At 34.7% G+C, this 27923-nt stretch overlaps 1 protein-coding gene across 3 annotated transcripts in view; it reads left to right on the top strand.

Moving 5' to 3' along the window:
* TAOK3 (TAO kinase 3) overlaps positions 1-27923 on the top strand; it is a 178987-nt gene that overhangs the window by 71243 nt on the left and 79821 nt on the right. For all 3 annotated transcript variants that reach the window (XM_072802720.1, XM_072802721.1, XM_072802722.1), the window contains exons 2-5: positions 9831-9933; positions 19498-19712; positions 27193-27264; positions 27663-27764. In XM_072802720.1, coding sequence (XP_072658821.1) covers positions 19593-19712; positions 27193-27264; positions 27663-27764 — 294 coding nt within the window. In that variant the 5' untranslated portion in view covers positions 9831-9933; positions 19498-19592. The remainder of the gene's footprint in view (positions 1-9830; positions 9934-19497; positions 19713-27192; positions 27265-27662; positions 27765-27923) is intronic.

Below are 27923 nucleotides of genomic sequence, written 5' to 3'. Positions count from 1 at the left end.
AAGAACAGGTAGATATTTCTATCTCAGTTGCCTGGCAGCTGACATGTGGACATGTGACCTTGGTAAATCAGATGTTCCCACCCAGGGCTATGAATCTTGATAGCTCAGGGCACAACAGAGACAGGTTTTGGCAGTTGTGAAGGGGTTAAGAGTTCAGTAGAACAAAAGCAAGTAGCAGTGGCAGCTCAGACATTTACTGTAGAATGATCTTGAATGTGCATTCGCCCTTTTAGGGCTCATTTTCTGAGCTTTCTGGTTCATTCTGTGAGATAGCGTATTCTAATGTGTGTTTTCGAAAACCAACAAACAATTCAATTCTGACACTATGTGTCTGGAGCTCATGTCAGACCCCATAGGTTAAGGGCTCTGTCCCACAGAACTACCCCCCAGACCCCCCACTTAAGATGCCTGCCAAGTCCAGGTTGTTACCTTTGCTTCAGACTGACCAGCTACATATTGGAGGTTCTCATAACACTGTCTTCGGGTTCAGTTAATTTGCTAGAGTAGCTCACAGAACTCATAGAAACATTTACTCGTTTACCAATTTATTGTAAAGAATATTATAAAAGATACAGATGAAGAGGTACAATGGGTGAGGTCTGGAAGAGTCCCCTGCGCAGGAACTTCTGTCCCTGTGGAAATGGAATATGTCACTCCCTTAGATGCAGATGCATTCACCAACCTAGAAGCCCTCCAGACGCCATCCTTTTAGGCTTTTATGGAGGCTTCATTATATAAGCATGATTGATTAAATCACATGCCATTGGTGATTGAATTCTTTATCTCCAGCCTCCCTCTCCTCCCAGAGGTCAGGAGGTATGGCTGAACATTTCCACCCTCTAATCAGGGTTGGTTCCCCTAGTAATCAGCCCTCCATCTATAGGGGCTTTCCAAAAGTCACCTCATTAACAGAAACTCTGGAGTAATTGAAAAAGGACTTCTTATGAATAGCAAGACTCTCTACGTTATTGCTCTTATCACTTAGGAAATTCTAAGGTTCTTAGAGTTTCTCTACCAGATGAAGACCAAATATATATTTCTTATTCCAAATCACAAATTCACACCTATAAAAAAAGTCTGGCCTTGGTTAGCCAGAGTTGGTGTCTATCACTTGCAACCAAGGACATCATAGCAACTGTTATCTTTGGTATATGCAATGGAGCAACATCATACATGGATTTCACCTATTTCCCAAAACAAAAGGTGAAATTCTACAGAAATGAGACCACCAAAGCCAAAAGGTATAGGAGTGAGAGCTATTCAGTGGAACCACAGTGGAAAATGCTAAGTTATTCTCTACAATTTTTAAAATAACAGTGTATGCTATATGAATGTGATCAAGGAAGAATTACATTCACATCTAGCAAATCTTCCTGAATCTACTAACATGCGTGGCATGTTATTTAATCCTCACAATATTCTATTAATTTCTATTAATAGAACTTATAGAAGCTTGACAGGAAACAGAATGAATTAAACTCTATAAACAGGCAGGAACTCTTTAGAATTCCTCACTAATATCCACTTATACTGGTTATCTTGAAGAGAGAATGGTTTGAATGCCCAAATTTCTGTAGATGAAGAAAGGTGTTAGAAAACATTGTTTTGTTTTTAGTAATTCTAATATATTAACGTTGGCAACAAACCACACAAGTATAACAATATCTGAGACTTTGTCACCAGTCACCAATAGATATTTTACAATATAGTTATAGAAATCTCAAAATATTATTTATGTTCATTGCTCTTTGAAATTATTGTAGTTATTAGACTCCCTACTAGCTCTCATTACTAAATGAATAAAGCAGCATATATATTACTATATCACAAATTTTAAAAAATATTTTGGGGATCCCTGGGTGGCTCAGTGGTTTAGCACCTGCCTTTGGCCCAGGGCGTGATCCTGGAGACCCAGGATCGAGTCCCATGTCAGGCTCCCTGCATGGAGCCTGCTTCTGCCTCTGCCTGTGTCTCTGCTTCTCTCTCTCTCTGTATCTCTCATGAATAAATAAATAAAATCTTCAAAAAAAATAAAATAAAATAAAAAATATTTTGGTAACTTTATTTCAGCATAACTGCTTTCCTTTGTAATTCCAAATGGTTAATTTTTTTCTGTTAAAACATTATCGAAGAAGGACGTGGACTTCACTAGGCTGCCAAAGAGATCAATGTCCTGGAAAAGGTTAAGAATTATTTTTATACTGAAATTAATATAACACCATATGTTAACTATACCGGAATTAAATTAAAAATCAAACATTTAGAAAAAATTGAAAACGTTTTTTAAGAATTACTTTTATAGTTTTCTTTTTCTCCATTAGACTAGCTCAATGGCTTCAACACTTAACTATGCATGAGAATTAATTTAAAGGATTTCACAAACAGAGCCATGTATAGTTGACCCTCGAACAACATAGGGTTTGAACTGCATGGATCTATTTATATGCATGTTTTTTTCAATAAATGTAGCAGAATATGATAAATGTCTTTTCTCCTTATGATTTTCCTAATATTTTCTTTTAACTTTATTGTAAGAATACAGTATATAGTACATATACATACAAAATTGACTGTTTTGTTATCAGTAAAGCTTCCACTCAACAGTAGACTATCAGTAGAAGTTTTGGGGGAGTCAAATCTATATGCAGATTTTTTACTACACTGGGTGTCAGTGCCTCTAACTCCTGTGTTGTTCAAGAGTCAACTGTATACTGGATTCCCAAAGATAATCTGCACTGTATGAAGTTTTGGCCTTAAGTGTCGACCTTTGTACCTAACCACCTTGGGTAATATATGATTACAGTCTAAAGTGTTTTCAAGTAGATCCACAGACTCCCGGAAATTTAAATACATGAAAATAGCTCTAAAAGTTCTCTGTGAGATTTTTTACATGTCATATCTATTTTGATGATTATCTCCTTAAAAAATGCATAGTGAGTCATGTGGATAACCACTTTATTACCATACTTCTGTGATTTGCTATTATTTCAGGGCAGGAGTTTGTGTTTGCCGTAGCCCCAGTGCCAAGTGGTACTACTCTGTCTCAGAGTAATAAGACAAGTATAGAAGTGATATTAATGCACAGATGTTGGGTTCTTGCCTTGTGAAGACCAGATGATGTCAAGTCAGGCTGTATAAATGAATTTTCTCCAGCAGTACAGTTAGAGAAAAGTGGTGGGAGAATTAAGCCATCACATGGTGAGTAAACATAGGGCCATGTTTGTTTTGGGGTTACTATATCAACATAATAATACATCTATTATATTAAATCAGTGTTGTTAACTTGGATTTGAGGAGGTTTGTAAATTTGTTATATGTTGTATAAAAGCTTAAATAAGAAATTTATCATAGTTTTATAAATAGGTAGTTTTAGTAGTTCAGGCCACAGACTTTTGAGTCCTCTCTTCTTTACTCCCCTCTTTCTTACTCAGTAAAAGCAGCAAAGCCCATTGTCTGTTCCTTCTCAGTCATTCCAGAATTAATCCATTTCTCACTAGCTCCACCACTACCTTCACCTTGGTATTGACTACCATCATTTCTTGCCTGGACTTTTGTAACAGCTCTTTACAGGTCTCCCTGTTTTTGGTTTTTAAGATTTGTCTATTTATTTTAGAGAGAGTGAGAGTGAAAGAACATGCCAGAACACACAGGGGGAGAGGCAGAGAATCTTAAGCAGAATCAGTGCTCAGTGTGAGCCTGAGCCTGAGCCTGAGGCAGGCTCAGTCTTACAACCCTGAGCTTACAACTTGAGCCAAAACCAAGAGTCAGGCACTTAACCAACTGCACCACCCAGGCACCCCAGGTCTCTTTGTTTTTAACTGTGTTCCCATATAAACTGCACACAGTTGTCAGAGTGGTCCTTCATTTATTTTTTTTTTTTGAGTGGTCCTTTAAAATATATGTCACCGCTCTCCTAAAATGCTTCATTGGCTTCCCATCTCACCATAAAATCCAAGGTCTTAATCATGTTATGAATACCTTATCTCTTCCCCTGCCACACTCCCCATTGCTCACTCTGTTTTAGCCATACTGGCCTGAATTTTCTTGAAATACATCAGGCAATCTTGCTAGGCTCTCTGCCTGGATTGCTCTTCCTGGCTAGGTATCTTTAGAACTTCTACTTTACTTCCTTTAGCCTTTAAGCCTCTGTCAGTTTTTATCAGAGAGATCTATCCTGACCACTAACTTTGTTTTATTTTATTTTTCTTTATAATATTTATTAGTACTTGACATGTCCATATTCACATGTTTCTCTCCACTAAAATATAAGCTCTATGAGAAGAGGGAAGAACCTAAAGCCTTGTTCAGTACTGGACATATGTTAGGCCCTTAATAAATATTTGCTGAATGAATGAATAAGTAAATAAAGTGAATAACTAAAAATAAGAAAATTTTGGGATCTGTGAGAATTTTTCATGAGGGATTTGAATATTAATCAAGTTTAAGAAACTGAAAGAGTAAATTATCATTATGTATTACAGTTATTTAAAGTTTTCATACCATACACATGGCTAAGTGCAAAGTGAAGACTTCAAAGCCTGGTCAAATCTTTTAGAATAGTTTAGGATTTATGTAGACATGCCAGCACCATTTTTGTACTGGTATTGACTTACATTAACTATCACTTTTTCCCCAACTTGATTCATCATAGATTTTAAGTTGCTAGCTTCATATCAAGATATCAGAACAAAAATTTCAGTGTTAAATTTATGAAATCCAAAGGAGCTTCTCCTTTCCCATCTTTCTCTCAATCTAAATGTATTTTTTTATGGAGGGGGAAAATGATATTCATTAATAAAACAATATATTTACTTTTTAGCACACATAAAGGTTTTTTTTAAGATTTTATTTATTTTGAGAGAGAGTATGCACATGAGTTGGGGGGAGAGGTAGAGGCAGAGAGAGAGGGAGAGAGAGAGAATCTCAAGCAGACTCCACACTGAGCGGGAAGCCTGACATGGGGCTCAGTCTCACGACACTGAGATCATGACCTGAGCAGAAATCAGGAGCCAAATGATTAACCTTGAGCCACCCAGGCAGGTGCTCCACACATAAAGTCTTAAAGGGTGACTCATAAGAGTCCTCTTCAAAATATTTAACATCAGTTGACCCAGAAGTAGACTAACAGTTATCATTGTTATGATAATCAATAAACCCCAGCCACTTCTGCATTATTTGCTGAGTAGAAATCAGATGACTTTAAGGTCCCTTTCCAGTTATCAAGTGCTATGACATATCATCACAGTGGGCTACATGATCATAATGGCGTAAAAAGCAACTAGCATCTAGTTTTATTTTCAAAGTGAAAGTACCATGAAAATGGTTTACTTCAGAATAACGATTACATATTAGTGGCAGAGAGTAGCAGCAACAGTTTTCTTTCTTTAAAAACAATTCTCTTCAAGTCTGTGTGGGTAGTTTATTATAGGAGGGAGAATAGCGGGACTAGTTTTGACTTTGAAAAAGTCCTATCACCTGTTTGTACTTCATTTTTCATTGCTGTAAAATGAAGATTTTACCTGCTTCTACCCTCTGGGAGCAAGATAGTGAATAAAATAATAGGAATTTACAAGCTAATTTAGAGTAAGGTTTAAGTTTCAGAGCCCCTTGTTTGTACCAGCCCCTTCTGAGGCCCTAACGCTTATTTTTGTGTGGGAATTAAAAAAAAAAATTATCTTAAATAGATACCCGAATTTTTTTATACTTCAGCCTACATAACTGAATCTACACTACTTACTCAAGTGTTATGAAATATTTTGGAGCAAAAAAAAAAAAGAAAAAAGAAAAATATTTTGGAGCAATAATAACACAGAAGGCCGATTTTATGTTTAATTAAACTTTTCTTGACCACCCTCTCCAATCTATAGCAAAATAAAAAACTTTTAACTGTTTTGAAGTCTGACTTAGACAGCTTGATTCAGAAGGAGGTTTTCTGGAGTGGGGATCAGAAGACCTAGATTTTAATTTGAGGTAACTCCACTACATAGGTGTGATTTGACACTTAAGTTTCCTGAGATTCAGTTTAAAAAAAAAAGAGTTGAAATGTCTGATCTCTCAAATCTTTCCAATATGAAACATTCATTCTTACTTCCTAATGCTGAAGTGTTGTGGGTTTTTCAAACTAGTTGGCTTCAGGTTTATTATTGAAGTAGTTGTGACTACAACATTGAAAGTCGACTAAGATCTTCCATGAATCATCTTTCTTGAAAGTTTCTGGGAAAAGGGAAATAATGAAAATTATTTATATTTTACTCTGTATCAAGTAGTCTTCCTTATATTAAATTAGGATATCTGTGAAAAATAATGTACTTGATTATCATTGTTGAAAGATTTCCATTTCTTAGAATAAAGAGTGAAGAAAATTATTCCAGTTACACTTCTCTGATGAAATCCACTACTCTAAGCTGGCTGGGTTGTTCAGTTGGCCCAAGGGCCTAAGACCAGAAATACTGCATTCTTGGCAGAGTTCTCAGTTCTCACTATAAATGCAGTATCTGAGGTTGCAGAGGTCAAGGAAGAGGGAAAAAATAATTCCATGCATGTCATTTCATCTTCAGTTAATTCTTAAAATGCACTCAATCCTCTTAAAGGAAAAATGTCCTTGTTCATATTTTGAGGAAAGGATGAATTTATAGATCACTTTGAGAGTAAGATTGGAATAGAAACAGGAAAGAGATTTCAGCAGATTTTTATAGAGTACCTGCTATGTAAAGATGTCACAGGGCCCAGCAATTCAACTCTTAGGTATATAATCAAGAGAAATGAAAATATATGTCCACACAAAAAAATTGTGCACAAGCAATTATAACAGCATTATTCATAGTAGCCGAAAGGTCGAAACAGCCCCAAATGTTCATCAGCTTATAAGTGGATATACAACATGTGATATATTTATATAAGGAAATATTATTCAGCAATAAAAGAAATTAAATACTGATTCATGCTACCACATGGACAAATCTTCAAAACAGCATGCCAAATGAAAGAAGCCAGTCACAAAAGACCATTCAAAGGAAATGTCCAGAACAGGGATATCTATAAAGACAGAAAGTAGACCAGAGATTGCTTAGGAATCAAGGGGTGGTAGGGTAAGAGCTAAAGAGTATAGGGTATCTTTTTTTGTGGTGATTAAAATATTCTAGAATTGACCATGATGATGATTGCAAGTACCAGTGAATATGCTAAAAACCATTGAACTGTACACTTTAAATAAATAGGTGAGTTGTATGGTATGTGAATTAGATCCCTCCCAAAAAAATGGCTTTTTAGAAAAGATGTCATGGGAAACAATGATTAACCAAAACATAGGTTTAGAAATGTATCCTCCTCTAAAGAAGCCCTTGTCATCCAGTTAAAGTATTAATATATATGTATTTAAACTAAAGGGAGAAAATGGCAGGTCTCTTACCAGAGGTTATGTTCACCTGGACTGTGAGAGTGGTTGGGATTTGGATATTCTAGTCAGAGGGAACAGCATAAACAAAGACAAAGCTATGAAAATGTAGCTTCATTTTTTTTCCTGATTATAGAGTTGAAGAGTTTTAGTTAAAGTAGTGGTTTAAGGCCAGTTTTGAATGTTAATTAGGTAAAGTTATGCTTTATACCATAGACCATAGGGAGACACTGAAGGATTTTGAGCAGAGATGTGATATTATCTGACCTTTGCTTCAGGAAGATGATTATGATAATAGTGTTTTCAAGATGAATTCCAGAAAAGATAGACTAGAGTTTGACCAAGTAGAAGCAGAGGAAAGAGATAACAGAACTGGAAAGCAAAGATACAGATACAAAGAAATACTTAAAACAGAATTGTGAATTAACAGAGACAAGGGCAAGGGAAAGGTTAAAGTTAACTTAAGGTATATATGAGAGGAAAAACCAAAAAGATATCTGAAAATATAGGTCTGGGGCTTGAAAAGGAGGTCCGCACCATGTAATGCCATAATATTACTGGAAACCGTTGAATGGACAAAAATTAGGATAGCAGCTCACAGTCCCAGAGCTTCTGGCAAATACTTGGAGGAACTTTCATTTAGAGATCAGAGAGAAGAGAAATTGTAGAAGGAACAATTTGGAAAAACAAGAAAGAATAGTTTTATGGAACTCAAGAGACCTTTATAAAGAAAGAAGGGAGCTTGTAGAATGAAAGAAAGCTGAGAACATCCCTTAGGTGTAATGGGCAAACTTCACAGTATAGCTTTCAGTATCAATGGCATGTGCAGTCTTCCAACAGAGAAAAAGAAAGATAAAACCAAGAAAGTGTAATTCCTAGAAGTTGTAGGCTTTATTTTAGAATATTTAAAGAGCTATGCAACTGAAGATAGAGAATACATGTTAAGAAAATTATGTAAGAATGAGGAAGTATTTAGAGAAAGAAAAATACTGAGCGTATGTGTCCATAGCATGTCCAAATGAAGTGAATAGTTCATCCTGCATTTGAAATTAGGAAATGAGAATGTTAGTAAATGCCTTATTTTAAGTTGCTTTCTTAGAAATCTTCCAACTAGTGTTCCTCTAATAACCTAAGGAATATTTTATTGAAGCTATAGTCAGATTAGATTAGCAGGATAGATATGCAGACATGGCAATTATCAATTGGTTTGATGGTTAGTTAAAATGTGGTACAGAATTCAGTTTTTAGCTGCCACTTAATCTAACATTCCACAGCCAGAGAATCAGAGTGAATAATAAAAATAATGAGAAAGATTAGTTTATAAGTATAAACTTGAGAGGAGTTTGGGATATTCCTCATTCCTCAACAGGAAAAATGTGAAAGTGGAAGTCATTATCTTTTTTCTAGTTTTCCCCCCCTCTATAAGGCCTTCATCTCCAAAGCCAGTCAGATTACTTAAAAAGTATTTCAATATGCATATTATATGTTTTAAATTGTTATATTCTTTGACTGAATAACTCTAGTTCTAGAAATCCATTCCAAAGAAAACCCTAAAACGTAAATAATGTACACAAAGATCTTCAAAACACAGTAATGTTTAATAGTTCAACAAAGAGTTGAATATAGCCTTGGTTTCTAATTGTGGAGAAGGAGCTGTTGAAGGAACCCCCAAGATATACGTTGGGAGATACACACTGAGCAGTCATTAAAAATGAGCTTAGTAAATAGTGATAACATGGCAAAAATGTTTGTAATCTAGAATTAGATAAAAGAGGTAGATTGTGGAATTATATGTACAAATGATCTCAACTGTATATAACAAAATAAGTATGAACATGAAGAAATAAATATGAGCATAGAGAAAAGTATGCCAAATTGTTGATGGATTTTGTCCTCGGTAGGATTATAGATTTTTCTTCATAACAATATTTAGTTCCCAGATTTTCTATATTGGGCATATACTTCTTTAATAGATAATAAAGAATAAACATTATGCCCCAAATGAAGAAGACTAGTTACAGGGGAGCCTATGAACAGGGAGATAGATGAACCGATGTAAATCATCATGCTGATTGGAAAAGCAATTCAGAATATAAGCTTTACTGACAATCAGCAGCATCACTACATGCTATCAGATTAGTCCTGTCTACTGGTAGACTCTATTGAGTTTCCCTGGACCCAAACAAACCAAAGGAAGTCTTAATGTAGATTCTGAAATATAAGGACACTTTCAGTTTCCTGATATTTCCTGTGAAAATGTAGCCCAAGTCGTTGATATGAAAATCTTATATTTTGCATTTGTCATTCACAAACATATGAAGATAAAAGTTTTAAGTTTGTAATATTACATGTGTAAATTTGTAAAGCTACCATATGATCAATTATTGCTTCTTTAATTTTGGTATTATAATTATGTTTTATTCTTCTTTTTCCATAGGTACACCATAAATACAAAAGACTAAAGTTTTAAAAGAGGACAAAGAGTTTGCTGCTAAGATGAATCTGAGCAATACAGTGTATTTTGTGCCATTCACAAAAAGGTATTGTCCATAGATTAATGACATAGCTTTCTCCTATAAAGTGGAAAGATATAGTATCTTCTAGTTTTTCAATAATTAATTTTTACTGTATTTGTAAGAAAAAATAGGAAGTAAAATATTAATAAAATCAGGATAAAATATTCTTTTATAAAAATATTTTAGTTTTAAATTCTTTCCTTACAGATTTTCATTATTCTCAGTCATAGCTTACAATTTAGAGAAATACTTGGTTAAAAGAAATGAGCTTACCTCAGGTTTTTTGTTTTGTTTTGTTTTGTTTTTTAAAGATTTCATTTATTTGAGAGAGAGAGAATAAGCAGGAGTGGCAGGGATGGAGTAGAGGGAGAGGGAGAAGCAGACTCCCTCCTGAGCAGGGAGCTCAACACCAGGCTTGATTCCAAGGGCCTGGGATCATAACCTGAGCCAAAGGCAGATGCTTAACTCACTGAGCCACCCAGGTGCTCCTTACCTAAAGTTTCTTGCCTCCTATTATCAAATTATTTTCTGGAAATATATATTGGCTTTTTTGTTGTAGTGCTTTATAATTAGACTTTGAAGTAACAAAATTTTTCACATCACTTTTCCTCTGATTATAGAAGTAATAGACTTTGCAGAAAATATAGAAAATATATATAAGCAAAAAAGAAAGAAATATAAAATTACCTGAAATCACAACACCTATTTCAGATAAAACAAGCCTGTAAAGAAATCCAAAGTTGGAGATGAAAGAAGCCATTATTTCCCATCTTCATGGTCTCATCCTTCTTTATGCTCTTTTTACTTATATCCTAACTTTTTTGCTAAAACAAAACAAAAAAGACATTGCCTTATATAAATTCCTAGAAGAATATTACCTGGTCAAAAAATGTATCCATTTGGGCAGCCCGGGTGGCTCAGCGGTTTAGCACTGCTTTTGGCCCAGGGTCTGATCCTGGAGACCCTGGATCAAGTCCCACGTCAGGCTCCCTGCGTGGAGCCTGCTTCTCCTCCCACCCCCCACCCCGCCGTCGCTCATGAATAAATAAGTAAAATCTTTTAAAAAATGTATCCATTCTGTTCTTCCAATAATATATAAAAATGACTGTTTCCTTATGCCCTCACCAAAAACAGTATCTTTTCTCTATACTTAGTCAGTTTGGTAGGTGAAATGAGGTGTCTTATTATTTTAGTTTTTTACTTCTTTGATTGCCAGTGAAACTGTGTATGTTTCATATCATTAATAGCCACTGCTATTTCTTTTTAAAATTTCTTATATATGACCTTTGTGTAGGTATATGTATATGTAGGGGTTCACCTGTCTGACATGTTTCTATTGAAGTATAATACAGTATTAGTTTCATGGGTATGATATAATGATTCAACAATTCTATATATCACTCAGTGTTTTTCAAGATAACTGTACTCTCAAACCCCTCCCATTATCTACTTCACCCCTGCACCCACCCACCTCCCCTATCACAACAACTACTGGTTTGTTCTTTGTATTTAAGAATTTTTTTGTCTCTTTTTTTCTTTATTTGTTCATTTTTCCTAAATTCTACATATGAGCAAAATCATATGGTATTTTTTGTCTTTCTCTGACTTACTTCATTTAGCATTATACCCCTTAGGTCCGTCCATCCATGTTGTTGGGAATGGCAAGATCTCATTCTTTTTTATGGCTGAGTTAACATTCCATCATGTGTCTGTGCATGGGCATGGGTTTGTATACCACATCTCCTCTATTCATTCGTCCATGAATGGACCCTTCAGTTGCTTTCCTATCTTGGCTATCGTAAATAACATTACAATAAACATAAAAGTGCCTATATCTTTTCAAATTAGTGTTTTCATTTTCCCTGGGTAATGGAGAATATACTGAATAATGGAATTGCTGGCATATATGGTAATTCTATTTTTAGTTTCTTGAGGAACCTCTGTACTGTTTTCCACAGTGGCTGCACCAATTTGCTTTCTTACCAACAGTGCATGAGTGTTCCTTTCTATCTGCATCCTCACCAATACTTATTATTTCTCATGTTTCTTATTTTAGCCATTCTGACAGGTGTAAGGTGATATCTTCTTGTGTTTTTGATTTGTGTTTCTCTGATGATGAATGATATTGAGCATCTTTTCATATATCTGTTGGCCATCTACATGTCTTCTTTGGAAAAATGTTGATTCAGGTTCTCTGCTCATTTTTAATCAGATTGGGCTTTAGGGGTGTTGAATCCTGTAAGTTCTTTATATATTTTGGATATTATCCCCTTATCAGATGTATCATTCCCAAATATCTTCTCCCATCCAATAGGCTGCCTTGTTGTTTTGTTGTTGGTTTCCTTCTCTATGCAAAGCTTTTTATTTTGGTATAGTCCCAATAGTTTAATTTTGCTTTTGTTTTTCTTATCTGTGGAGACATATTTAGAAAAATGTTTTTATGGCCAATGTCAAAGGAAGTATTGCATGTGTTTCCTTCTTAGGAGTTTTATGGTTTGGGGTCTTAAATTTAGGCCTTTAATCCATTTTGAGTTTATTTCTATGTATGATATAAGAAAGTGATCCAGTTTCATTCTTTTGCATGTAGCTGTCCAGTTTTCCCAGCACCATTTGTTAAAGAGACTGTCTTTTCCCCATTGCATATTCTTGCCTCTTTTGTTGTAGGTTAGTTGGCCCTATAAGCATGGGTTTATTCCTGGGTTCTCTATCATGTTTTTTGATCTATGTGTCTCTTTTCATGCCAGTACTATTCTGTTTTGCTTACTAAAGCTTTGTCGTGTATCTGGAAATCTGAGATTTTGATACCTCCAGATTTGTTCTTTCTCAAGATTGCTTTGGCTACTCAGGGTTTTTTTGGTTCCCCAGAAATTTTAGTATTCTTAGTTCTGGTTCTGTAAAAAATGTTGGTATTTTGATAGGGATTGCATTAAATCTGTAGATTGCTTTGGGTAGTATGGACTTTTAACAATATTGATTCTTTCAACCCATGAGCATGGAATGTCTTTCCATTTTTTTTTGTGTCATCTTCAGTATGTTTCATCAGTCTTTTATAGTCACCTGTCTGATATTAAGAATAACTTTTAACCAGCACATATTTTGCAACATTCCTACTTTATTTGCCTTTCAGTTTTGTTTATTGCATTGTTTTAAAACAACCTTCTTGGCTTATAACTAACATACAATAACCTGAACATATTGAATGAATATGTTATGCCATCATATATATCTGTGAAGATAGTAAATATATCCAACACTCCCAAAAGCTCCTTTTTAATCCCTCCATCCCACCTCTTCTCACTCAGCCAATTCCTAGGCAACCACTGATGTGCTTTCTGTTACTTTGGATTAGTTTGCATTTTCTAAAATTTTATAGAAATGCAATCATAAAGTACATACTTTTTTTGGTGGGGGTCTATCTTCTTTTCACTCAACATAATTATTTTAAGATTCATCCATGTTGTAGCATGTGTCAATAGTTCATTTTATTGCTAAGATGCATTCCATTGTCTGCATGTATGACAGATTGTTTATCTCTTCCTTTGTTTTTGTTTTTTTTTTTTAAAGATTTTATTTATTTATTCATGAGAGACACACAGAAAGAGGCAGAGACACAGGCAGAGGGAGAAGCAGGCTCCATGCAGGGAGCCTGATGTGGGACTCAATCCCAGGACTCCAGGATCACGTGCTGAGCTGAAGGCAGACACTTAACCACTGAGCCACCCAGGCGTCCTGCATCTGTTCCTTTGTTGATGGGGTTTTGGGTTGCTTCCAGTTTGGGCTATTAAAAATAAAGCTGCCACAAACATTTGTGTACAGGGCTTTGAATGGACATATGCTTTCATTTTTCTTCCATAAATACTTAGGACTAGAAGGGCTACATCATATGATAGATACATGTTTAACTTTTTAAGAAACTGCCAAACTGTTTCCAAACTACCATTTTTACATTCCCACCAGTAGTATATGTAAAATACAGTTACTTCACATCCTTGCCAACATCTGGTATGCTCAGTCTTTTTAAGGTTAACCATTCTAATAGGTGTGTGTAGAATTTTAGTAAGATTTTAGTTTGTTTCTCCCTAGTGAATAGTGATATTAAGCATCTTTTGTTTAGTTGCCATCCACATATCTTCCTTGGTGAAGTGTCTGTTCTAATCTTTTTTCCATTTTTATTATTTTTTTTAAGATTTTGTTTATTTATTCATGAGAGACACACACAGAGAGAAAGAGGCAGAGATACAGGCAGAGGGAGAAGCCGGCTTCATGCAGGAAGCCCTATGTGGGACTTGATCCCGGGACTCCAGGATCACACCCTGGGGCCAAAGGCAGGCACTAAACTGCTGAGCCACCCAGGGTTCCCCTCTTTTTTTCCATTTTTAAAATTGGGTTATTTTCTTTTATTGAATTTTGAGGATTCTTTATGTTTTCTGGATACAAAAGTGAGATTATGAGATATATTTTGCAAACATTTCTTCCAATCTGCGGTTTGGCTTTTCATTCTCTGAACAGTCTTTCAAAAAGTGTATATTTTTCATCTTGATAAGCCTAATTTATCAATTACTTCCTTTATAGATAATGCTTCTGTTCTTTTATCTAAGAAATCTTTGTCTAACCCAACCTCAGAAAGATTTTTTTTTCTTGGATTTTTTTCTTGGATTTTTTTTAATTGTATGTTTTATATTTAGTTCCATGATCCATTTGAAGTTAATTTTTGTATATGGTGTACTTAGGTATGGATCAAAAAAGATCCTTTTTTTTTGTATATATTTATACAGTTATTCTAGTACCATTCATTGAAGACTTTTTTCACTGAATTACCTTTGCACCTTTATCCAAGTTCAGTTGTCCACAAATGTGAGGGTCTCCTCTGGACTTCCTATTTTGTTGCATTTATTTGTTTGCCTATATATGCTAGTTTCACACTATCTTGATAACTGTAGCCCTATGATAAATCTTGCAATTAGATTATGTCAGCCTCTCAACTTTGTCTTCCTTTTCTCAAAGTTGTTTTGGTTATTTTAGGTCCTTTAGCATTTTCATATGCATTTTAGAATCAGCTTCTCAATTTCTTTTTCTTTCTTTTTTTTTTTAAGATTTTTATTTATTTATTCATGAGAGACAGAGGGTGAGAGAGGCAGAGACATAGGCAGAGGGAGAAGTAGGTTCCCTGCAGGGAGCCCGATGTGGGACTTGATCCTAGATCTGGGATCACATCCTGAGCCAAAGGCAGATAGATGCTCAACCGCTGAGCCCCCCAGGCATCGCCCAATTTATTTTTCTAAAGAAAAATCAATATTGATTCTTCTGACCTATAGCCACAGTTACCTCTCTTCATTCTGTCTTTAAGTCCTTTCACCATTATTTTATAATTTTCAATATATAGGTCTTGCACATTCTTTGTCAGATTTATCCCTAGGTATTTCATATTTTTATGCTATTATGATGTTTTAAAGTTTTGATTTCCATTTGTTCATACATAAAAGTATAATTAAGGTTTATATATTGATCTTGAGCTTGTATTTGCCACTTTGGTTAACTCAGTTATTAATTCTAGTAGCTTTTGGTAGATTGCATTGAATTTTCTACTTAGGTGGGTTTGTTCTTTGTCAGTAAAAGTATAACTCCTTCCTTTCCAATCTTGATGTCTTTCATTTCATTTTTTTCTTGCCATATTGCACTTTATAGACCATCCAGCACAATGTTGAAGAGAAATGCTAAGAGCAGACTTCATTGCCTCATTCCTGATCTTAGGAGGAAATAATTAGGTATTTGACCATTACATTTGATATTAGCTATAAATGCTTCCTATATTTCCTTTATCAGGTAGGGGATATTACCTTCTATTCTGAGTTGGCTCAGAGTTTTTTATCAGGTTTGAATTTTGGATTTTGTCAAATGATTTTTTTTGAAATCTTTAGAGATGGTCATTTGGCTTTTTATCAAATTGTTGATTGGGGGAATTACATTGCTTAATTTTTGAGTATTAAACCAACATTGCATTCCTGAGATAAATCCCATCTACTTATGATATATTATCCATTTTAAATATTATTGAGTTTTATTTGCTATAATTTTGTTATCAGTTTTTGCATCTGTATTTATAAAGAATTTTGGTCTGTTTTCTTTCTTGTAATGTTAGTTGTTTCTGGTGGCAGATAATAAATCCAGTCACTGTTACTCCATCTTGGCTGGAAACAGAAGTCCATTCATTATATTTTTCAAGATAAAGAAGTTATAATTGTATATAATCAAACTTACTGATTTTAGTTTATGACTTTTGCCTCTGGTGTCTTGCTTAGTGATTAAAGATTCACCTGAAATTTATTTTAGAAGTTTTTGTGGTCTCTTTTTTATATTTAAATATCTGTCTCTTTTGAGAATCATTTTAGTCTAGAGTATGACATCTGTGTGTTTCCTCCTAATGATTATCCATAGTACTTAGCTTTATTCACACTAAAGCCAAAATATTTAAAAGTTTGGAATACATTTTGATGATTGGAAAGGTCACAGATTTTTTTTGTTTTTCCTAAAGACAAGCTCATAATTTGCTTTTTTTTTTTTTTTGGCATAGTTTCCAAAAGGCATATCTTTGATTTAATGCATAGTTTCCCTTTTCTGTTCTCAAACATAAGCAATAAAAGCAATAGCACTTTTTGAATGTTAGTTGTGTACTTTTTGTCACTTGACTGACTAGATTTTTGTTACTTTTTCAAGAGTATCGATATATTGACTTTACGTTTGGTTATGTCGGCACTTATGGATTGTCAGGATTAGTGCCCAGGATTATAGGTGTAGTATTGCAGGGGAATCCTTTTTTCCTATTTAAAATCTTTTATGGGGAAGCCCCGGTGGCGCAGCGGTTTAGCGCCGCCTGCAGCCCAGGGCGTGATCCTGGAGACCCTGGATCGAGTCCCACATCAGGCTCTCTCTCTGTATGATGCCTGCTTCTCCCTCTGCCTGTGTCTCTGCCTCTCTCTCTCTCTGTCTCTATGAATAAATAAATAAAATATTTAAAAAAATATTTAATGGTTCCCCACTACCCTCAGGATAAAGTCCAAATTTCTTAATATGGTCTAAAAGGCCTGTTGTGATTTTCCTTGGCTTAACACCAGCTTTATATTTTCTCCTTCCACCTGTTACATACGTCCATATTGAATGATCTACTTTGATTTTTCCTAAAAAGGCATGCTTTTTTATATCCAAGAAAAAATAGACTGGGTCACCCTATTATATCTTCTATTAAATTTTTTGCCCTTTCATCATAATAATCATTTATAACCATTTTGTTATTTGTATCATGATATTGTACTGTTTATTCCTCCATAAGACTCTAAACCCTTTAAGGACAGGGACCATATCCCATTGTACATGGGACCAACATCCAGTACATGCCTGGAGAATAGTAGGGACTCAATAAATATTTGTTGAGTCAGGGAAAGAGTTGCCTGGCTAGATGGATAATTAGGTTGATGACCTGCATATGCTAATTATTTAAATAGACTAACCATATGAAGTAATGTACATGGTCACCTAAGGCTTTCATGCATGTCACAAGAGAAAAATGCTTCTTAGCACTGACTACTGATACTTCTGTATTAACGACACTCATTTTCTCCTCTCCTTGAATGAAGCTTGTTGGCTCACATTTTTAAAAATGTAATTTTATTGACCAATAACTAAATGTCTAGCGTATTTATCTAGTGGGTCAAGGAAGAAACACAAACTGTCTGGTGATAAGTTCTGTGTTGGAGTGATTGATTGATGGTGGCAAAGTATTTATGATAACAGAGGAAAGTTAATATTTCAGTTTTTTTTCCAAAAATAAAAAAGGATCTATACCAACTAAATGTAACTATTAACAACTAATATATGTCAAAATATGTCATTTTATAAAAATGTTTTTATGTATTTTTTTCATGAGAGACACAGAGAGAGGCAGAGACCTAGGCAGAGGAAGAAGCAGGCTCCCTGCAGGGAAGCTGATGTAAGACTCAATCCTAGGACCCTGAAATCATGACCTGAGCTGAAGGCAGACACTCAACCACTGAGTTACCCAGGCATCCCAAAATATGACCTTTTTTTAATATAAACTATAAAATCAGAATATTTTGTGTAGCAGCAGAATAACCTTCTTCTTTAAGTGAATATTTAGCATAATCTTCAAATTAGAGCAGTTTGTTACTTAATTACCTATTCTATATGTCTGTATTGTATATTAATTAAGATCCTGGGCTTTACAGTTAGATCTGGGGTTGGGCCCCAGTTCTGACAAATACTAGCTGCCTGATTATGGGGGAGTAGTTTTGCCTCTCAGTTGTAGTTTGTTGTATAAAATCAAAGTAATGAAGTCCTACATTATGAAGCTGCAGTAGGGATTAAAGAAGATAATATATACATATATGGAATTTAGTGTTGCCTGACATGTGCTTAATAAATCTTAGCTTTTATTATTTCAATATTAATTAGACCAAAATACTTTTAAAAACAGATTTATTGAGGGATGCCTGGGTGACTCAGTGGTTGAGTGTTTGCCTTTGGCCCAGGGCTTGATCCTGGAGTCCCGGAACCAAGGCCTACATTGAGATTCCTGCATGGAGCCTGCTTCTTCCTCTGCCTGTGTCTCTGCCTCTGTGTGTGTGTGTCTGTGTGTCTTTCATGAATAAATAAATAAAATCTTTAAAAAAAAACAGATTTCTTGAGATATAGCTCATTTAAAGTATACAATTCAGTGGATTTTGGTATATTAACCATTGAGCAACCATCACCACAATCAATTTTAGAACATTTTCATCACTCTAAAAAGAAAGCCCATACATTTTAGCTATCACTCCCAAACTCTACTTCCTCTAGCCGTAGGCAACCAATAATCTGCTTTCTGTGTCTATATATTTAGTTATTTTGGGTATATTCTATAAATGGAGTTATTTACTATGTCATCTTTTGTGACTGGCTTCTTTAACTTCACATTATGTTTACAAGTTTTATGCATCTTGTAGCATATATTGCCGGAATAATATTCCATTGTACAGATGTACCACATTTTGTTTGTTCATTCATCAAATGGACATTTGGGTTGTATCTAGCTCTGGCTACTATGAATCATGCTGTGGTCAATATCCGCCCATATAAGTATTTATGTGGACATATGTTTTTATTCCTCTTGGGCCTATACCAACGAGTAGAATTTCTGATTCAAATGGTAACTTAATTTTTAAGTTTTTGACGAACTGCCAATCTGTTTCCCACAATGATACACAATTTACATTCCCACCAGCAGGTTTAGAGGGTTCCAATTTCTCCACGTCCTTACCAATATTTATTTGACTTTTTGATAGTAGTATTCCTAGTGGATTTAAATGGTATATTACTATGACTTTAATTTTTATTTCTCTAATGACTAATAATGTGGAGCATCTTTTCATGTGTATCTTTGGATAAATGTCTATTCAGATCCTTTGCCCATTTTTCTTTCGAGTTGTCTTTTTATTATGAAGTTGTAAGACCAAGGTATTTTTTAATGTTAATTTATATTGCCACCAACCAAGATGTTTTAGAAATAAGTGAATGTCAAACCTTATTTTTCTACAGGTACTAAAAACTTACCTCCCCCTCCAAATATTTATAAATGAGAGATAAGGCTGACTGGGATATCAAAAGCAAGACGTTTGCAGATATTGGTCATCATGCGTAAAGGGGTGCCAAAGGACCCAGAGATTGCTGATCTCTTCTACAAAGATGACCCTGAAGAACTTTTTATTGATTTGCATGAAATTGGACATGGAAGTTTTGGAGCAGTTTATTTTGTAAGTAATTTTAGAATTGTTTAGAGAGATTAAGTTAGAGAAGTTTGAATTCTGTACATTCCATTACTTGTAAAATATTGGTTTTAATGTTTATTCTGCAAATTAAATGTCTACACTAGAGGCAAATACTCATTGCTGAAAAAAACAGTCCTAGAGTTCTAGGCATTATTAAAGTCAGTGGTATCTCTATCACCACCTGACTCTGCTATCAAGGAAGTCCAAAAAATGTTATAAGCCTGAATTTTGGCCCTATGCATTTCTTCTATATGCCAAGCTATTTTTCTGCCTCAGGGCCTTTATACATTCTCTTCCTCTCACCTGGAAAACTCTGCACATTGCATCCCCATCCCTACCTAACTCCTGCTTATCCTACAGATTTCAGCTTAAGTACATCCACAAAATTGCCTTTCCTGTTCAACTGTCCAGCACTAAATTAAGACTTTCTTTATGATCTCATAGTAGACTGTGCTTGCATATTGTTGCATTTATCATGGTTATAATTAAATAATTATGTGTAAGACTTTTTGACTCATGTATGTCCCTCCTCCTACATAAGTGCCATGAGGGTAAGGATTATGTCTATCTTATCATTGCTATATCCCCAGTAACCTATATAGTGTCTGATAATAGTAGGAACTCAATAAATGATGGATGGATGGATGGATGGATAGATGGCTACTCAGAAAGATGGACCAACAAATATTTTTAGTAATATCCATGTCAAGTCATAATTTTAAGTTAAAGGATATAAGGTTTATACCCTAAAGTCAATTTGAATTCTAAGACTGTGATTATCTTCTGATGAGGAGAATGGGAAGTGACTGAAATGTTAGCATATCTCATTCACTTGAAATTCATTACAGAAAATGTACTTTTTAATTTATTTATATAACCTTAGAAGTTTGCCTCATCAAAGTCATAAATATTTTTAAGAGGCCTAGTCCATTAAAGCAAGTAATGTTTAAATACTACTTATTACTTATTTCTCCTCTAAACCTGTTATAGAATAGGTTTTTTTCTTAAATGGTATTTGACTTTTAGGTGATCCTTTATGTTTTGGCATCTGGGTAGGGCTTATCTTCAGTTGTCCTTACAGATAAGATTTTATTAATTGCTTTTTTAGCTCATCTTTTTGTTTCTAGCCAAATCTTCAGCCTGGATTTTCCCTGAACTTTCTCATGCTTTTGTGTCTGTGCTCAGCACTACCATCACTTCTCCTTTGCCCCCATCTAATATTTGACTTCTATTCAAGTATATTTTATCATTAAGTGGCCTTCCAGGGCTGAAAAGAGTGCTGATTTTCTAGTCAACAGTGCTATATTAGTCTTTGAGTTTAGAATCCTATTTAAGGCCCAACCGAAGTCCTGTCTTCTTCATTCAAAGGGATGCTTTTTTTTTCCCCTTAAGTTTATTTGTTTGTTTGTTTATAGTAATCTCTGCCCCCAACATGGAGCTCAAACTCACAACCTTGAGATCAAGAGTCACATGCTCTGCCAATTGAGTCAGCCAGGTACCCTAGGGATGCTTTTTTAAAAAGAGGATTTTTAAATTATAAATATACATACAGAAGTGTGCACAAATACATACCCATATATTTTATTTTATTTATTTATTTGTTTGTTTGTTTATGATAGACAGGGGGGGGGGCGCAGAAACATAGGAGGAGGGAGAAGCAGGCTCCATGCGGGGAGCCTGACGCGGGACTTGATCCCGGGACTCCAGGATCACGTCCTGGGCCAAAGGCAGGCGCCAAACCACTGAGCCACCCAGGGATCCCCCCCATATATTTTAATATGTAACTTAAAGAACAATTAAAAGGTAAATCCCTTTATAAACACCTGCCAGGCCAAGAAATAGAATATTGCCAGCACCTTGGAAGCCCCTCTTAAGTTTTGTCTATTTTGAATTTTATGGTGATGATTTTCTAGCCTTTCTTTGTATGGAGCCCACTTTCTTCTGCATCTTAACAATATAATTTGGTTTTGCCTGGTTTCGAACTTTTAAAAAATAGAAATATCCTGTATGTATTTATTTATGACCTATTTGTTTTGCTCCAAGATACTTTCCTCAGTCATATTTTCTTACTTTCCTTCTATTTACAACTCCATTCATCCTCTCAGAATCTTTCTTGGCCAGAGTCAGAGTAGTTCCAATCTCTATTTGACTTTAATATTTTACAAAGCAGCTAGATGTAATGAGCACTGGATGTTATATGCAACTAATGAATCACTAAATTCTACCCTTGCAAACAAAAAGACCCAATACATTAACTAACTTGAATTTAAATTTTTAAAAAGTAAATTTTTTAAAAAAGCAGCTAGAGCCCTCTCAAAATTCACCTTTGACTACAAAAAAACCAAGCATGTTTTGAAACTTACCTGCAAGCCTTTGTACTAAGGACTAAATGAGACCTACTTTGTAGTAGGCTGCAGAAGACCTAGTGATCTATTTGCTGTTTGGGCTAAGTCCTGTCTATTTAGCGAGAGTATATGCCTTTTGAAAATGAGGACTGTTTCTTTTTTTTTTAATTTTTTATTTATTTATGATAGTCACAGAGAGAGAGAGGGAGAGGCAGAGACACAGGCAGAGGGAGAAGCAGGCTCCATGCACCAGGAGCCCGACGTGGGACTTGATCCCGGGTCTCCAGGATTGCGCCCTGGGCCAAAGGCAGGTGCCAAACCACTGCGCCACCCGGGGATCCCATGAGGACCGTTTCTAATATTTCTTTATAACTCTAAAGGCTAGCCCAGTGCCTTGTTTACAGCAGACACTAAATATATGTTATTTGTTGATATGATAGACTAGAGAAATCATAAGCATAACTGAGTGGTTTTGAAAATGTAATCATTAACTATATAGTATCACCCGTATGCAAAATGAATAATACAGGCTCATAGAAACCCATAAAGCTGTAAAAAACAGATTAAAGAAGAATTAACTTATACTTTACAGTAAGACTTAGAAAAGCTTAAACCTTTCATTCATAAGGGTCACATAGGTAATACCTTAAAAATGGAGTTCTCACTGGCCACAGTAATATTTATGTATAATTCCTCCCTCAGGATTAATAGATTCTTCCTCTAGTTACTCATACCATGAGAACCCAGAAGACTATCGTCTTTTCCTTGGACAACTGCAATATCCTCCCATCTTTGTGTGTCCATTCTAGGTCTGTCTTTAGTCTGTTGTCTGCACTACAGTGAGCTTGGGAGAAAAAGAAGTAAATCCGATCACATCACCTTTATCTATAAAGCCTTCAGGAGCTCTCCGTTCTTAGGCTGAGATCAAAACCCTTACTGTACCCAGCCTAAAAGGTCTTCCACGATGTGTCCCTGTTTGTACTGAAGCTATATCTTGTTCTCATTGCCTTAGCTATATAATATTATAGCTTTCTTTTGACCATCATCATAGGATCTTTGCATAAACCATTCTCTCTGGAATGTGTTTCCCCTTTTACCTCACCTTCTTAACTCCTGTTTCTCTTTAAGCTCTCAGCTGAAGCCTCATTTCCTCAAGGACCTCTTGTCTGACATGCCCAAGTCACATCCCCCGGTTTTTTTTCTCAGAGTAACACATACTCTTGTTTACAGCACCTGTCACAATTGCAATTTTATATTTGTTGGTTATAATGTTTTTGTTACTGTCTATGCTGCTACATGAGAGATAGATAGTAGACACATTTACTCATAATTCTTAGCCCAATACCTGACAATTTTTGAATACCTAATAAGTATTTGTTGAATGAAGGAATGAATTATAGAGAGCTCAGAGAAATTGGGAGCACTGCTAATTAGTACTTTTCATGAATCCTGGTCGTGCTAGCAAGCCATTAAGACCAGATTCTAGCAACCAACATTTTTATACCTAAACACTATAATTCTGTTAGATTTTTGTAGTTTATAGCTTTTACACAGAATGATGCCAGGAAGTATGTTCAACGTGAATTATAAGCTAGCTCAGCTCTTATAGGATCAATCAGCTGAGAGTATATTTAGAAAAAATGGAAGCTGTTAACTTGATGAAATATCACTGTGTGTCTGGATTTACATAATTCAGAAATTAGCAGCATGAACAGATGAGATAGTAAGAAATCATATTAAAGGAAAATAGAAAAGGGCCAAGCATGCTCATTTTTGTATTCACTTAACACGACTATGTAGGTTCTTCATTTCTAGTGTTGCTTTGTTGAACTTAGTGTATCTTCTATAATCCATCTAAGGCTAATAATTTAGTTCTGTTCTTCTGGATATAATTACCTTTTAGTTTTAGTTGAGACTTAATAACAGCAAAAAGAAAAGCTTATTTTTAATTTTTTAATTTTTTTTATAAATCAGCAACAAGTGGATGAGAATCAAATATAGCTGGAAATGGTTAAGAAAATATCAAACACATAGGAATCTAAATATTTTTTGAGTTAATGATCTTGCTTAAAGTTACTGAGATCAGTGAGACTATTGGAAGTGTTAAGTATGAATGTAAGCTTCAACACAACACTTGAAACGTGTAGAGGTTGTAATCATAATATTGTTTGAAGTACTGGAAAGCTGAGACCCCACTGATAGTTAGCTTTCTCTGTATTAAAACATTGATTTTTTTTTTAAGTTTCTGAATTTTAACCACTATAAAATTATATTAAAAATTTCAGGGCAGCCCGGTGGCTCAGCGGTTTAGCGCCGCCTTCAGCCCAGGGTGTGATCCTGGAGACCTGGGATTGAGTCCCATCTCAGGCTTCCTGCATGGAGCCTGCTTCTCCCTCTGCCTCTGTCTCTGCCTCTCTCTCTCTCTCTCTCTCTGTGTGTGTCGCTCATGAATAAATAAATAAAATCTTTTTTTAAAATTCATATCTAAATAGACTCTTTAGAGAACACACTAATGGTTAGCAGAGGGGAGAAGAAGGGGATGGGTGAAACAGGTGATAGAGATTAAGGAATGCACTTGTGACAAGCAGTGGATGATGTATGCAAGTGTTGAATCACTAAATTCTACACCTGAAACTAATATTACACTGTATGTTAACTAACTGGAATTTAAAAACTTAAAAAAATAAATTTCACATCTAAGAAAAATCAACATGGAAATGTTTTTCAAATATTGAGTCAGTGCTCCAGTAGACAGGTTCTGTAAGCAAGTGTACTTACCAAGTCCTAAGTAATGATTACTCTGTAAATGTAAGGAAAAATATATATGCTTTTTAAAGATTTATTTATTTATTTTTGGAGAGAGTGTATCCGAAGGAGTGGGCAGAGGAAGAGGGGGAGAGAGAATCTTAAGCAAACTTCCCTCCCTGAGTACAGAGTCAGATTGGGGATTATATCTCACAACCCTAAGCCAAAAATCAAGAGTCAGATGCTTAACCGACTGAGTCACCCAGGCACCCCAAGAAATATCTTTTTATTCTAGGGTGATTTATTTTCAAGTCTCTGGTACCAAACAAGCACTGATTATAAATAACCTTAATAAGCAATTAGATAATACCTTCTGATTCCATTTGTGTGGGTCTTTTCTTTTCTTTTCTTTTTATAAAGGTTAAGGATTTGTTTTTTAAAACCCCATTACAGGTTAAAATTCCTCATTGCTTGAGCATTTCCTTACGCACCTTTCCCAGGGTGCGTAAGCTGCACAGTACATAGATTCATCCCCCAAAAATCTACTTTTCAGATATAATCACTCTAACCTTGCTTGATTGTAATACTGAATTCACATCAGCTTGTCTTTGCTGCTGTCATATAAGCAGTCTTAGCATTAAATTTTAAAAGCCAGCAAAATGTGAGAGACTTTTGTTGTTAGCAAAAATCTATCTGTACCTTCTAAATGAGCAATATACCTAAAAAATGCCTTTGTATAGACCTACTGATTTGAAAACTCTTAACTAGGAGATACTTTATTTTTATAATAGGTACTTTTTCTTTAGTGCTTGTAGAAAAATTTTTTTTCATTAAGGGTTCATTTGCTCAGTATTTTATCAGTAAGAGTCTGGGGTTGAATTTTTTATATCAAGTTATTGTTCATTTTTAATTTTAAAATATTTGAGGCAGACTGGGTGGCTCAAAGGTTTAGCACCGCCTTCAACTCAGGGCCTCATCCCAAAGACCTGGGATCGAGTCCCATGTCAGGCTCCCTGCATGGAGCCTGCTTCTCCCTCTGCCTATGTCTCTGCTTTTCTCTGTATGTGTCTCTCATGAATAAATAAAGAAAATCTTTAAAAATGTATATATTTTTTAAGTTAGAAATAAAAATTTTTAAATTAGAAATTCATAGTTTTACCTGAGGAGCTTCTTTAAGAGTATTTAAGAAAGTGATTATGCATTTTTCTCTAAAATCAGTGACCTGATAGAATTTTATCAGTGAGTGAATTCCAGTCTTTTACCTCAGAACCATTGCTATAGCTTTACTAGTTTACAATAATAATATCTTAGAACCAAAATAGCTTACTGACATCAGGAGTGTGGCACTGATACAGAACCCTGTTATTAAAAGAAAGCCAAAATTAGATAATCTTTTAATGTCTTATATTTATTTTTCTGAAATTTTTTAGAAAAATATCTAGTTTTAAATCTCTTATGTAAATTTGGAGGAAGACTGTTATTTGAGTTATTTGTTATTTTCATGTGTGCTCTCAGTGAACTATTATATTTTGGGTAGCAAAAGATATAGAGATAATTATGAAAGAAGGCAGTCTTTGTAGATGACTACACACATGTATGTATATATGCAACACATTCTTATTTAAAACATAAGTACTTTTGGAAGTGAAAGCCCCTCTTAAAATTTTACCTTCTGCTGCATTGTTCAGTGCAGTAGCCACTATTTAGGTTTAAATTAATTAAAATATAAACTCCATTTCCTCAGTCACTGTAACCACGTTTCACATGTTATCATATATAATGTAGATATAAAAAATGTCCCTCAAGACAGAAAGTTCTGTTGGACAGCACTGCTCTAGGAATTATCACTGATAGATACTCTGGTATAAATTCTTTCACATTGTTTCCACACATACACTCACATTAGTGCTGTTTTGCAAAAGTAAGATAATATGCAGCTTGTTTTTGTCATATTTTTATATCTTTCCATAATACTGTATATTCATATAGGTTACTTCATTCTTCAACTATTTATTTCATCATATGATTGTACTACATTACCTAACTGGTTCTCCAATGATGGACATTTTACATGGTGAAGCCAATATGGATATTTTGGAAATTTGACTTATTTTTGTTTGATTGGGTGTATTTTTTTAAACTCCAGTCCTTTGTAGTATTATAGTCTTTGCACATATATGGATAGGGATCAAGAGAAGCTATACATTACAGTGGGGTAGAAATGTCTATCTAGCCTATGAGAAGTTTCAGCATCTTTAAACTGTGATAATGAAGTGTGAGAATATTATTTAAAGTCTCTAGTCAAATATTTACATTAAAGTGGCTGAAACATCATTCATTCTTTTTATTTTTTTTCTTCTGCTCTCTCAACACAGGCCACAAATGCTCACACCAATGAAGTGGTGGCAGTTAAAAAAATGTCCTATAGTGGGAAACAGACACATGAGGTATGTTAAAGACAGTTGTATACCTAAACTGACATGAGCCAGTTAGTATGAAACTGACAGTAGAAACAAAGTTCTTTAAACATTTCTTTATCATAGTTCTTTTTATTCTTTTTTGTGAAGTGTATAATAAATATTCTTAATATTCTATCTCAATCATATGGATTTCTGTGGAATAGAACATAAGGTAGTATGATAGATTTGCTAAATATTTGGTAATAGATTTACATTTACATATACTAAAATTAAAGAAATAACACAAATTTAAACAGCTTCTTCACTTAATTAAACCTTTACCTTGTCCATTTAAAATAATGAAAAGGATACTATATATGTATACTTGATAATAAAATACTATTTCCAGCCTAAAAATCATACCAGTTTCTTTATTACTTCAATAGAAATGGCAAGATATTCTCAAGGAAGTCAAGTTTTTACAACAATTAAAGCATCCTAATACCATTGAGTATAAAGGTTGTTACTTGAAAGAGCACACTGCTTGGGTAAGTCAAAGGACCTGTATTATCACTTATTTCCTATTAAAATTTTTTCTGTTTTTTGTTATCTCTTTGATCTGCAGAATTATCAGTCCCATTTCTGTCCCATTTGACTTTTGTTATCAGTATCTAACATTTGTTAGTGTGTGATATGGTAAACATTCT

Source organism: Canis lupus, chromosome 27, assembly GCF_048164855.1.
Source record: "Canis lupus baileyi chromosome 27, mCanLup2.hap1, whole genome shotgun sequence".
In the NCBI taxonomy this organism is placed as follows: Eukaryota; Metazoa; Chordata; class Mammalia; order Carnivora; family Canidae; genus Canis; species Canis lupus.
This window is presented reverse-complemented; position numbering and strand designations above follow the sequence as displayed.